This window comes from Aotus nancymaae, unplaced genomic scaffold (assembly GCF_030222135.1).
Source record: "Aotus nancymaae isolate 86718 unplaced genomic scaffold, 86718_ANA_hifiasm-v0.15.2.pri h1tg000028l, whole genome shotgun sequence".
Lineage (NCBI taxonomy): Eukaryota > Metazoa > Chordata > Mammalia > Primates > Aotidae > Aotus > Aotus nancymaae.
In genome coordinates, this window is record NW_026988441.1 from 9765673 (window position 1) to 9779327 (window position 13655).

The 13655-nt window shown below is 60.9% G+C and overlaps 1 protein-coding gene across 1 annotated transcript; it reads left to right on the top strand.

Moving 5' to 3' along the window:
• Window positions 1-407: 407 nt before the first annotated feature.
• NKPD1 (NTPase KAP family P-loop domain containing 1) lies at window positions 408-10943 on the top strand. The gene is given in 6 exon segments (XM_012446686.2): window positions 408-730; window positions 1202-1326; window positions 2189-2617; window positions 5353-5484; window positions 7465-9239; window positions 9241-10943. Coding segments are annotated over 5 exon segments (2490 nt in total). The 5' UTR covers window positions 408-730; window positions 1202-1235; the 3' UTR covers window positions 9304-10943.
• The last annotated feature ends 2712 nt before the right edge of the window (window positions 10944-13655 follow it).

Consider the following 13655-nt stretch of genomic DNA (forward strand, 5'->3'; position numbering starts at 1 on the left):
AGCCCAGGACTCCCACCCGGTGCCTCCCTCGAGACAACCATGAGAGGCAGGTGCCCACTCAGCAGTGAGGAAGCTGGGGCGCGGAGAGTGAAGTCCGGTGCCCAGGGCCACACAGCTGGGCCACAGAGGAGCTGGCCTCTGAGCCAGACTCCGTCCTTATCCCAGCTCCTTGTCCCCCACAGCAGAAGTGCCCGGACCCGTGGCTGCCTTGAGGAGACTCAGCACTGCGGGCTGCATCTCCATCCCCTACCAGGGACAGGGGCACAAGACGGAGTCCAGTCTGAGCCCCATCCTCGAGAGCAGAGAACATCGGGACAGGCGGGCGCTACGGAAGGGGTGGGGACAGGCGGGCAAACCGGTCGGGCGGGCGCTGGGCTGGGGCCTCCCTCTGGATGGGCCTGCGCTGACAGTCCCAGCTGGCAGCAGCTCGCGGGGCAGGCAGCTGGGGCCGTGAGGCCGCGGCACATCAGGTACGAGGGGATCTGGGACGGGGGATGGGGAGTGGCGGGCAGGTCCCCAACCCTCAGCACCCAATTTCATCTGCCCCTCAGCCTCTCCCCATCCCTGTCCCCAACCCAGCATCCTTCCCAGTCCTGCTTTTGGCTTTTCACATTTGAAACTCCGTACACCCATCGCGCCTGAGTTTGCTGAGCCTCTCCCCAAACCGGACCACCGCGGTTTCATTGCTCCCCCACAATTCCCCCTCCACTGCATCCTTCAGTCCCCACAGGTACCCAGCTCTATTTTCCTTCACCTGCTTCTTAGCTGCTCCCCAGCTCACCGCACTAGCTCCATGTCCCTCCAAAGCGTGCCAGCCTCCCACAGCGCCCTACACCTTAATCACCCCGTGTCACTCAGCCACCACCCTGGACCCCCTATTTCCCCAGACCACCTCTGCTTAGCACTCCCCAGTGTCCTGGCCTTAGAAACTCCCAGGGGCTCCCAGACACGCAGCCTCAAATTAGCCCCTAGCCACTCCCAGTGGTCCTCCGTTCCCTTCTCTGGCCATCCTTCCTCATCCTGCCTCTCACTCTACCCTGAAGGCTACCTCTGTCCCCTCCTCCCAAGTGACCTAGGATCCCAGCATCCGGGACTTGGCCTTTCCCCGTCCACGCTGTCAGGCAGGACAGGGACCCTGACCTCAGCTCTCTGCTGTTGGTGCAGAGTCTATGCTGAGCTTGTACGCTCCCTCCTGTCCCAGGAGCAGGCCCCCAGCGCCCAGCTGCCCGGCCGCCATGCACAAGCATTACAAAGTCCACTTCGCCAAGGACGCCCAGACCCCTAGCGGGCACTACTTCTGGGACCCAGAGCTGGGGCACCAAAAAGGTACGGGTTCAGTTTGGGGGTGGGTGATGGCTGGCAGAGGCCTGTGAGGGAGCTGGAGTGAACAGAGGAACAGAAGGGGAACCACCAGCGCTCCCCCCAGAGGTGTCTGCCTAGCGGAGGTTGGGACCCAGGAGCGGATTACAGGGCCTGGGGTCCCAAAGATAGGAGCCTGGGCTGGAGATGGAAGCTGGGGTCCCCCAGGCCTGTGTGGGCGGCCCCCAGCCTGGAGGGAGCAGTGTGCTGGGAGTGGGGGAGGAGAGGGAGCCCCCACACTGAACCTGTCTGGATGAGGCTGGACCCAGTTTCTGGTGGCGGCCACAGGTGCTCTTGCTCAGGGTGGGGAGGGGGTAGTGCCCTTCCACTGCGGCTGATTCAGCCTCATCAGGGCCGGAGCTTCCCAGGTCACCACCCTTCCTGCCACCCTGGCCTGAGCTGGGGACAAGGTACACCCCGCTTCCCAATCCCTGGCCTACCGCTCTCCATGGCCACCACCCATCACCCTGGCCTTCCTGGGTCAGCCAGGCCAGCTCCCAATGGATCCTCTCGGTTTCCCTGACCCCTGCACTGGGCGCATCCCCCAGGGATCCCGGAATCTGGAGTGGCAGGCACCCACCTCCACTGAAGCCCCAGCCTCAGGCATCTCTCTGGCACCTTCCCCACTCCTACCCATGGGACAGCACAGACCCCGGGCCCCTCCCCTGCCAGTATCTCCCCTCACATGATCTGACTTTCTGAGGGGCCTCTGGGGCTCCCAAGAATACTCCGGCCCCCAGGTTCTACCTGAAGACTTGATCTGGCTCGTGCCGGTGCACCCTGGAGGTCGGAGACGCAGGCCCAGTCACCCCCACTTCCTTCCTTCCAGGATGCTGTCATCCGCGGCGCCAGGACTCAGCAGCCCTCCGAGCCCATGGGCCCTGTCGGCCTTCCCCCCAGTCACATTGGCAGCTGGCCTACCACAGCCACCGAGCGGGTGGCAGTGGCTGGCGCCAGGCCCCCCCACCCTCCGTCCAGCAGCAGCAGCGGCAGCCCCAGCCCTCACCTCCCAGCCTCATGCGGCAGCGGCTCTGCCCCATTCACGAAGCCCAGAAGGGGCTGCCTGCAACCTCCACTGTCCCCAGGGGACCGGCCTGCGCCCCTCAGGCGCCCCCCTTAGCCACCACGGCACTCGCCACAGCCAGCAGCGGCCCAGCCCTACGCTCTGCGGCCAGCGTCTTCCTGGAGCCCAGCGAGCCCACTGATGCCCGGCCCCTGCCCGCCCCGGTGGCCTGCGGCTCCTTCACCTACAGCTCTGGTGCTCACCCTGGCCTTCCTGGGGGCTCCGTGCCTGCTCCTGCCGCCTCACTTCCTGCCTGCTCCCCTTGCACCTGCCTAGCGTCATCCACTCTGTCCCCACTCCCGCCGCCTCACTTCCCACCTGCTCCCCTTGCACCTGCCTTCGTCATCCACACCCTGGTCCCTGTCCAGGAGGGGTGCGTCCCTGTCCCCGGGGCTCAGGCTGGCTGCCTCTGCTTTGCCTGTCAGGGTCTAAGGCTTCCAGGCCAGGCCTATCCCGGCGCCTCCATCCTGGGCCAGGCAGCGAAGGCCTCCCTCTCGTTCCCTCTCTCCCTCTGCTGACACCCTGGCTGTGCTCTGGTCTCTTCTCAGCCACCTCCTCTGGCCCAGCAGGCTATAGGGGACATGAGGCAGGGATGGTGAGCCCCGGCTTGTTGGCGGCTCTGGGGTGGGGGAGACAGAGCCAGGGAGTGGCCTGGGGAGCGAGAACAAAGGTCAGCAACGGGGGGACCCACTCCCTCATTCACTCCTTGACTAGGTATCCAGCACCCTGAGCGTTGAGCGTGCCAGGCCGTTCTGGGGGCACAGTAGGGAGCAGGATCAACAGACGTCTCTGTCTTAATGGGGCTCACATTGTATTGCAGCCGGGAGCGGGTACAGGAAACAAGGAAGTTTAAAAGTGTGGCTGGGAGCCCAGGCACAGTGGCTCACGCCTGTAATCCCAGCACTTTGAGAGGCCGAAGCAGGTGGATCACTGGAGGTCAGAGGTTCCAGACCAGCCTGGCCAACATGGTACAACCCTGTCTCTACTAAACAAAAATTAGCCGGGCTTGGTGGCGGGTGCCTCTAGTCCCAGCTACTCAGGAGGCTAAGGCAGAAGAATCACTTGAACCCAGGAGGTGGAGGTTGCAGTGAACCAAGATCACACCACTGCACTCCAGCCTGCACTACAGAGCGAGACTCCACCTCAAAAGAAAAAAAAAGTATGGTTGGGCGCACTGGCTCACACCTGTAATCCCAGTAATTTGGGAGGCTGAGGCTAGAGGATCGTTTGAGGCCAGGAGTTCCAGACTAGCCTGGGCAGCATAGTGAGGCCCTGTCTCTATAAAAAATAAAATAAAAATTAGCCCAGCATGGTGGTGCACGCCTGTGGTCCCAGCCACATGGGAAGCTGAGGCAGGAGGATCCCTTGAGCCCAGGAATTCAAGGCTACAGTGAGCTATAATTGTGCCACTGCACTCCAGCCTGGGTGACAGAGCAAGACCTTGCCTCTAAAAATATGCCACCCGGTGACAGCCACAGTGGGAAAAACTAAAGCAGGGAGAGCAGATGGGGGAGGTCAGGTTTGCAGATTAAATAGGGTCCTCAGGCTGGGCCTCATTAAGGCAACGTTTGAGCAGAGGCCCTGGGGAGGCATGTTTCCGCCCAGCAAGGAGCCAGCACTTGGGCTTTTTCCCTAAAGGAGGCAGGAGCCCCAGGAGGCCTTGGAGCTGAGGAGGGACGTGAGCTGATCTCCAGGAGAATGGGCTGTGGGAGGAGGAGATTAGGAGAATGCAGGCGAGAGGTGCTGGCGGCCTAGCTGGGGCGGGGGCAGCAGAGATGGAGGCACAGCTGGTTTCTAGGTCTGGCTTGAAAGTGGAGCAGGAGGGACTCAACAGGACTCTAGGTCGGGCAGGGCCTTGTCACCCGAGCCTCAGGGCTGTGATGTCCATTTCACACACAGGGAAATAGAGGCTGGATGAGGTAGGGCCGCCCAGTGATGTGGCCGAGCTGGAATCAGGCCCGCCCGGCACACACCTCAGGAGACCTACCCAAGTCTTCCTCTTGGCCTCCTGGCTCTGCTGCTAGGCGTGGCCTGTTTTCCATGGCCCCCCAGGCCTCTTTGAAAGTAGCCATGTTGCCCCCACTGTGCACCGCAAGGCTGGCCCCATGTACCTCCCAAAACCGAACCCTATCTTTTTGAGACCCCATTTCCAGGTCTGAGAAGCAATACTCAGTGGGGACAGGGTGCCCTCTGCAGAATGGGTGCTGTAGTGCCGGTGCCTGGTCCCCCGGGCCCTAAATGGCCACTGGAGATGATGGCATTGACCGAGGGCCCGGTGCTGGCCAGACCCTTTGGCATCCCCACTACCTGGCGTCTCTGCCGCCCCACTCTTCAGAGGGAACTGAACCTCTCAGAGGTGGCTCTCCCTGGGGTCTGCAGAGAAAGGCGATGGGGCCGGGACTGCAGCTTCAGCCTGGCCATCTCTCTCCCAAGCCTGGGGTCAGGTGGGATTAGTGACTTGCAGGCATGAGGTCAGGTACAGGATGGACAGAAGCTGAGAGGAGCTGGTGGTCCAGGGCCTCTCCATGCTGGGGCTGGGCCAGCAGAGCAGACAGGAAGGGCCTGGAGTCCTGCTGACAGTGGAAGGTGCTGTCTCAGCATCCCAGGACCTGGATCCCAAATAAGGGCCTTTGGGGTTTTCTGGGGGGAGGGGGCGGGTATCATAGGCCGGTGACCAAGCAAGCCTGGTCACCTGGGGCCGGGAAAGCTGACTTCCTGCAGCCTCAGCCTGGTGGGACCCAAAGGGGCATGTCTGGCTGTGAAGGTGGAGGCCACTGGTGGCCATAGAAACCTCTATTGCAGGGTTTGACCTGAGTCCCCTTAGCATGGGGTGCCAGGGAGGGGCCAATGGTGGTGGCTGTGGAGGGCAGATGGGAGGAGGGTGGTGCCTGGCCAGCACCTGACTCAGCGTCCCCACCCTCACCCACCAGACATTCTAACAGAGGATGACGTCTACTGCAGCTGCCTGGCAAAGACACTCTGCCACGTGCCTGTCCCTGTGACCGTGGGTTTTTACGCCCCCTTTGGCTGCCGCCTGCACATGATGCTGGACAAGATCACGGGTGAGGAGCTGTGTGTGTTCACTGTGGGGAGGATGAGAAATGGGGCCACTGGTGCCCGCCCAGCTCCAGGCTTCTCCCACATCCCCCAATCCCTGCGGCCAGCCTACCCCAGCCCAGGCCCTTCCCAAGCCCATGCCTATACTCCAGGCTCTGCTCTCCTGGCCTCCTGACCACCTCCAAGTCTTACCCTTTCCTGCCTCCGCCACCAAATCCACTCCAGAAACTCTGAAGGACAGGTCTGGCACTGTCCCTCTTATGCTCAGCACCTCCCATGCTCCCCAGCACCTGAGGCAGAAAGCCCAGGGTCTTTGCTGAGGCTGCAGGCTCCTGCCAAGGCCCTTCCGGCCTCTGTGCCCCCCAGACCCATCTCTTAGGGCCTAATGGTCACCTGACAGATAGACGCTAATTGAAGATGTGAGCTGGAAACTGCCAGGTTCCCCAGCAGCTTTTTTTTTTTTTGAGACGGAGTCTCACTCTGTTGCCCAGGCTGGCCTCAGCCTCCTGAGTAGCTGGGATTATAGGCATGTGCCACCATACCTGGCTAATTTTTTGTGTTTTTAGTAGAGATGGGATTTCACCATGTTGGTCGGGGGGTCTTAAACTCGTGACCTCGTGATCCTCCCTCCTTGGCCTCCCAAAGTGCTGGGATTACAGGTGTGAGCCACCCCACCCGGCCCAGCGTTTTTTTGTTGTTGTTGTTGTTTTGTTTTTTTTTTTTTTTTTGAGACAGAGTCTTACTCTGTCGTCCAGGCTGGAGTGCAGTGGTGCAATCTTGGCTCAATGTAACCTCCACTCCTGGGTTCAAGCAATTCTGCCTCAGCCTCCCAAGTAGCTGGGACTACAGGTACCTGCTACCACGCCTGGCTAATCTTTAGTAGAGATGGGGTTTCACCAGCTTAGCCAGGCTGGTCTTGAACTGCTGACCTCATGTGATCCGCCCACCTCAGCCTCCCAAAAGTGTTGAGATTACAGGCATGAACCACTGCACCCAGCCTCCCCAGCAGTTTTGATCTGGATCAGGCCTTGCTGGAGCTCAGACTGCATCCCCACGTGCAGCCAGAGAGGCTGAGTCTGGTGTTCCTCCTCCATGTGCCCAGCCCTGGTGCAGGCCCAACAGCCTTTCATTCCTGTAGTGTCCACTGAGAGCTCACTATCCTGCCTCCTGTTGTCACAGAGGAACAAACAGGCTCCCAGGAGGAGAAAAGATGAGGATATAAGGAGCAGAGAGCCAGCAAGATGGAGTCCATACTCCAGTGGGTGCCGTAGACACTCCAGTCCATTCACTCCCTGACCTCAGATTTCTCAAGATCCATTGTTCAGGCGTTCCCCCAGCACCTTCTAGTGCCCAGGGGACACAGTGGTGACCAAGACAGGCAGGACCCCGCCCTTCTGGCTCACAGCAGCAGGGGAGAGAGACTTATCCTCAGACAGTGATGACCCAGAGTGGGAATGGCTGAGGGCCCCCGACCCAGCCTGGGGATCAGGGAGGGCTTCCTGGAGGAGTATCAGTCAGTCAGGAAAATAAGACCAAGGCTGTATCCTGCTGCCTAGCATAGCTCGTTCTCAGCATCTCATTCATTCATCCTTTAGACCGACCACTTATCCCCTACTTCACTCTCAGAACCTTCCTAGAGCCCTCCACACCCTCGACCCCTTGCCTAGCCCTGGCTCTTCGTGTCCCTTTTTGCGCCCTCCCATCGTCTCTCCTTTGCCGGCTCTACCTCTGCCCATCCTGACCCCCAAGCCAGGCCTTCAGACCGCTTCCGGTCCAAGCCTGGCTCCAGGCCTCTCCACGCACCGCCTTGTGCACCCACTTCTAGCTCTTTAAGGAGTGGCCGCCCCTCGCCTCTCCAGGAGCGCCCTGCTCCGCCCGTGCTAGGCCTCTTCCCGGCCCCGCCCACCCCGGCGGGTCTGCGGCTCCCGCGCGCTCCCTTCCAGCAGGTCTGTGGCTCACGCTGCTCCCGGGCTCCCTTCCCGCAGCGCTGATGCAGCAGGAGGCGGCGCAACGCGAGAGCGAGGAGCTGCAGCACGTGCAGTGGCGACCGCGCGCCGTCAGCGGCTGGGGCATCCCGCAGCTGCTGTGGTACCTGGTGTTCCTGCAGCCCATCATCACCGAGGTGCACCTGCGGCGCAGGAACGTGCAGTTCCTCTTCATCCGCTTTAGCGCCTGGCAGTACGCGGGCACCGACAAGCTGTGGGCCGGCCTGGTGACCACGCTGTGCGAGGGCATCCGCCACCACTACGGCGCGCTGCCCTTCAGCGTGTACTCGGTGCTGGGCAACAAGCCGGCCACCAGGCAGGGCTGCTGCCACAACGAGTGGCACTGCCGGCGCCGCGTGTGCCTGGGGCTGCTGGCGCTGCTGGCGGCGCTGGGCCTGGGCGTGGGGCTGCTCTACCTGTCCCTGGGCGGCCACGCGCCGGGCCATGGCGGTCCGAGCGGCAGCCTGCTCAAGGCGTTCGGCGGCGCGGCCACCACGCTGTCGGGCTCGGGGCTGCTCATGGCCGTGTACTCGGTGGGCAAGCATCTGTTCGTGAGCCAGCGCAAGAAGATCGAGCGGCTGGTGTCGCGCGAGAAGTTCGGCAGCCAACTGGGCTTCATGTGCGAGGTGAAGAAGGAGGTGGAGCTGCTCACCGACTTCCTGTGCTTCCTGGAGATCTACCAGCGGCGCCGGCTGCGCGTGGTGCTGGAGGTCACCGGGCTGGACACGTGCTACCCGGAGCGCGTGGTGGGCGTGCTCGACGCCATCAACACGCTGCTGTCCGACAGCCACGCGCCCTTCATCTTCATCCTGGTCGTGGACCCCAGCATCCTGGCCGCGTGCCTGGAGAGCGCGGGCAACATGAAGGGCACGGCCGACAACGGCTACCTCTTCCTCAACCGCACGGTCACGCTGCCCTTCTCCGTGCCCATCATGGGCCGCCGCACCAAGCTGCAGTTCCTGCACGACGCCGTGCAGAGCCGCGACGACCTGCTGTATCGCGAGATCACGCGCAAGCCGGGGGCCGCCAGGGGCGGCGGGGGCGAGAGTGCGCAGCTGCTGGCGGTGCAGACGCAGGTGGGGCCCGAGCGCGGGCAGGGCCGCATCGACGCGGAGGCGGCGCGGCGCATTCAGGAGGCGCTCTTCTGCCTGCACGACGAGCGCGACTGCCTCTACGAGTACGTGCCCGACAATGTGGTGTCCATGCGGCGCATCGTCAACACCGTGCCTATCACCGTGCGTCTGCTGCAGCAGCAGCAGCAGCAGGGTGACTTCGGGGGCCCCACGCCGCGGCAGGCGGTGGCGTGGGTGGTACTTGCCAACCAGTGGCCGTGCCGCCTGAGCTGGGCGCTGCAGTGCCTCGAGGACCGGCAGCAGACTGGGGGCGCGCCCGAGGGTCGCGCGCGCCTCTGGGACGTGTTCCGCGATAACAGCCGCGAGCTGCACACCATGACCAAGGCGTTGCAGAATGTGCTCGACCTTGACGGCGACCCCGAGCTCTTCGAGCGTTTCCTGGGCGCCGACTTCCCTTTCACAGTGGCCGAGGCGCAGAGCCTGCTGCGCTGCACCGTCAACCTAGACCACTCCATCCGCCGGCGCATGGGCCTCATCCGAGCCGTCAGCGCGCTCAGGCCGCCCAGCCCGCCCAAATCCCCTGCCCGCGATGCCCCCCACGCCGCCCACCGGGCCAACAGCGCCTCTAGGGCGTCCCCATCGGGCCGTGCCGCAGGGCAGACCGGCGAAGGCCACCACGCTGGGGACTTGGCCCATGCGGGACAAGCCATGGCCAGTGGCCTGAGCGCCCTTCTGTCCAGGGGAATCCAGGCCAGGTGGGCCCTGAATGGAGGACTTGGCCGGCAGCAGGAGGCAAGGGCTCCTCCATCTGCCCAGATGGGGGAATAGGGGGCTGGACTGGGGCCACAGCCCAGGGTCCCAATGAGGCCTGTGAATCTGAGCCAGAGCCGTGGACATAGCCTCTAGGAGCGGGGCTGTGAGCCAGCGCCAGTGTGAGAGCGGGTGCAGAAGGACCAGTGAGGAACTCAGGGTATACGTGCAACAAATGGAGAGCCCTGAGTTGGTCCTTACATCCTGATCTGACCAGGGACCAGGCCTGCCCCATCCTGCAACCAGGGCCTGCCCCATCCTGCCAAGCCCACTTCCTCCTCTGAGCCACACTGGCCTCCTCAGCTGGCATCTCTGTGGCAGGAGGGGCTGCGGGGGTGGTGGGCGAGGTGGGCGAGGCTGCAGAGCTGGTATATGACAGGCGGATGGGCCGGGTTGACTAAGGCAACATGGAGCGCCCAGGCCTCAGGGAATCCCAGTCCTTGTCCCCATGCCCTAGCCTGCCCCTCTGTGAGCAGGGCAGGAGCTGGCATTTCCGAGGGTGACCTCAGTGAACTCAGCAGGCTGCTCCACCCCAAGGAAGGCTCCGCCCTCAATGTAATGGGTTAATTAGATCTTATTGGCACCTCAGTCGACTGGGGTGGGTGGCACTAACCTCCTCCAGATAAATAACTGTCCACAAGATGCCTGCATTACAAGTCACTCCAGGGCCACCCAAGGGCCACTGGTTAGTCACTGACACTGCCGCACCAGGCCCTTGATGAGGACAGGGAGGTTGAGCAGAGATAAGGATACAGGGCCCAAATCAGCTAGGCAGGAGGGGTTACACTAGGGCTTCCCACCTTCCCTCTGGGTAAAGCCCTGGGCTGGGGGGTGGGTGTCGCTCCTCTGGGCAGTTCCTGATTCCTCATTGGTCCAATGTTCTGCCACATGCTCAAGCCCTGGGGTGCCTGGCCCAGTCCCATGCATGTGCAGGCAGGGGCCGCAGGGACCAACACTGAACATAGCCCTGGGATGAGGCTGAGGCCTCATCTGAGCCAGGGCCCTGAGGCTGGCAGAGGGAACAGTCCCTGAGGAACCTGAGAGCTCTGCAAAGGCACCCACCCTCCGGCCAGGGGGCTGGGGCCACTGACCTCACAGTTCCTTAGCTCCAAGGCTGGGCATGGCATCCAGGTCTGGCTGCAGCACTGGAGTCCCCTGGCCACAGCAATGGTGTCACCAGTACATGCAGGTCAGTGGGAGCCTGCCGTGATCTTCCCTGGAGCTAAGCGAGCAGAGGTTTCTCATTCCTGGCCTGGCTAAGCTGGTAGGATATGCCTGGACCTTCTGGGAGCTGCTTCCCAGCAGTCAGGGAGCACTGCCCTCAGAGGGAGAAGCATGGGGCCTCGTGACATTGTTGAGTCTGTTTCTGTAGATGTGCGGTTAGGGTCAATATATCCCTTTAGCCTCCCTTAAGCCAGTTTCATTGGGATCGTTTCTTACCACCTGGAATCCAGGCTGAAAATAAATTTTCACTCCTGTTACCAGGAGTGGGTGCTGTGAGAGATGCTAACGTGCAGACTTGGGTGGAGGTGAGGACAGGACTGAGGCCCCCCATGCCTCAGTAAAAAGCCGCACCAGCCTGGCCAACATGGTGAAACCCCATCTCTACTAGAAATACAAAAAAATTAGCCAGGCGTGGTGGTGCGCACCTGTAATCCCAGCTACTCACGAGGCTGAGGTGGGAGGATCACTTCAAACCAGGAGGCAGAGGTTGCAGTGAGCTGAAATGGCGCCACTGCACTGCACTGCACTCCAGCGTGGGTGACAGAGCGAGACTCCGACTCAAAAAACAGAACAAAGCTGCAGCCTCTGTTACGTGGTACCAAGCAGCGGCCAAACTGTTGCCCCCAGTATCTTCACGTGGAGCTGCTGTGAGAACTTGCACCTGCGTGGGCCGTGGGACCAGTTCTCACCAACAGAAAGGGAGCGGGCTGACCCGTATGCCTTTCCCAGCAATGAGTTAGGGAGCAGGTTTCCCTTCATTCCCTTCCCCCATCTGCCCACTTGGTGATGGGACCCCTGAGGCCCTGGGGAGCAACAGCGCCCTGAGCTTGGAAGGGACCTGGGTCCAGGAGTAACTTGGTGAACAGCTGCCTGCCACTCTGAACATCCACGTGTGACAACAGGCATCTCCCGTGTTAGGTCATGGAGATCCTCCATGAAACAGACCCCCTACATAGTCAGCAAAGGCAACCAAAACATGACAAGCTCGGGTGACACTTGGGTGGCTGAAGGGAAGGGAAAGACAAGACAGCAAGGGGGATCCTCTCAGCCTCCAGCCCTCGATCTGGGACCCTTGAGTCAGAAAATCAGGAGCGCTGCGGGCTGGCGTGTCCGGATACGGCTGCGGTTCCTACAGCTGCTCTAACGCAGTCCGATAGACCACATGCCTTTGAAGAAAAATTGTATCATCTCTCGCTTCTGGTGCTGCAAGTTCCAGATGAAGGGGGTCCCTCTGTGCCTGCTCCCCACTCCTGGCGTGCTGCTAGCCATCTCTGCACTCCCTGGCTTGCAAATGCCATCACCCCATCCTGTCTTCATGTGGCAGTCTCCCTATGCCCAAATGCCCCTTTTGGTAAGGACATCAGGGGCCAGGTACAGTGGCTCACGTCTGTAATCCCAGCACTTTAGGAGGCCAAGACAGGTGGATCACAAGTCAGCAGATCGAGACCATCCCGGCCAACATGGTGAAACCCTATCTCTACTAAAATACAAAAAAAAAAAAAAAAATTGCTAGGCATGGCCTGTAGTCCCAGCTACTCAGGAGGCTGAGACAGGAGAATTGCTAGAACCCGGGAGGCAGAAGTTGCAGTGAGCCAAGATCGTGCCATTGCACTCTAGCCTGGGCAACAGAGCAAGACTCCATCCCAAAAAATAAAACAAAAATAAAAAAAATAAGGACATCAGTCAGACTTGAGTAGGGCCCACCCGAATGACCTCATTCTCACTTGATGACCTTTGTAAAGACCCTATTTCTAAATGAGCTCACATTCTGGGGTACTGGAGATAAGGACTTTTAACGTCTTTTTTTGTAGGAGACACAATTCAACCCCCAGTTCCTCACTCCAAGCTCAATTTGGTCAAAGTAAATGCAAATCAAGCCACAGGCAGGGAAGAGGACCCCTGTTCCTCCCCCAGCCCACTCCACCTGGGGTGGGGAGGCAGACAGCCAAGGGGCTGGGTGAGACCCCACACAACTGCCTCCACGGAGGCCGAGACCATGAGCAAAGGCTCATATTGACCAAGGGCCTCCGAAGATCTTTGGGGCACTGTGCTGACCCCAACCAGGCAAAAAGGACGGCGGTCTCTCAGTACCTTGAAGCAAACACCTCACATGTCCTGGCCTCAGTCCCCAGAGGGGCTGGATCCACATTGGCCAGGAGGGGGCCCCTTCTTCCCCTTCACCTGCAGCCACATGGAGCATTAGCAGAGCTAGGGACAGGCTGTTCTGTGTAGCTGCCCTAAGTCCCTCGCCCAAATAAGTCTTGGTCGTAGCTGCCCTGGGGAGCAGTTAGGACACTCACAGCTGCATGGGACCAAACGGCAAACCAGCAGCGGCTTCATGAGGTGTTCCTCGCCGAGGCCAGGGTGGCTGGGCAGTGGATTCCTTGTGTGCCCAGGAGCTGAATGACACCAGGGTTCCAGCCAGTGACGCTTCCTGTGACCTCACCACAACACCTCATCCATGACAGCCTCCCACACGGGAAAGAAGGGGGTGGGTGGCCTCATTTTCTTTTTTTTTTGAGACAGGGTTTCACTCTGTCGCCCAGGCTGGAGTGCAGTGGTGTAATCATAAATCATAGCTCACTGCAGCCTCAACCTCCTGGGTTCAAGCGATCCTCCCAACTCAGCCTCCTGAGTAGCTGGGACTACAGGCGTGTGCCACCATGCCCAGCTAATTTTAGTATTTTCTGTGGAGATGGGGTTTCACCATGTTACCTAGGCTGGTCTCAAATTCCTGAGTTCAAGTGATCCTCCCACCTCGGCCTCCCAAAGTGGTGTTGGGATTACAGGTGCGGGCCACCATGCCCAGCCTGCTCTCTCATTTCCTAAAGGGGGAAATCTCCCAGAAATGCTCAACAGCCCCCCGTGGCACCCCAGGCCCGTGCTGGTGAAGGAGAACAAGCTGCCCAACAGGCTCCTCAGCGCTGGCCTGGCCCCGGGCACACTCCACCTGCATGACAGCAGGGCTGGCAGGGACAGGCTGGAATCTGTTCCCACTGAGGGACGGGTGACTGGCAGAGCCACACCATATCCAGCATCCTAGGATCCTAGACCTGAAGCTGGGAGGTATTCGGGGCCCATCTC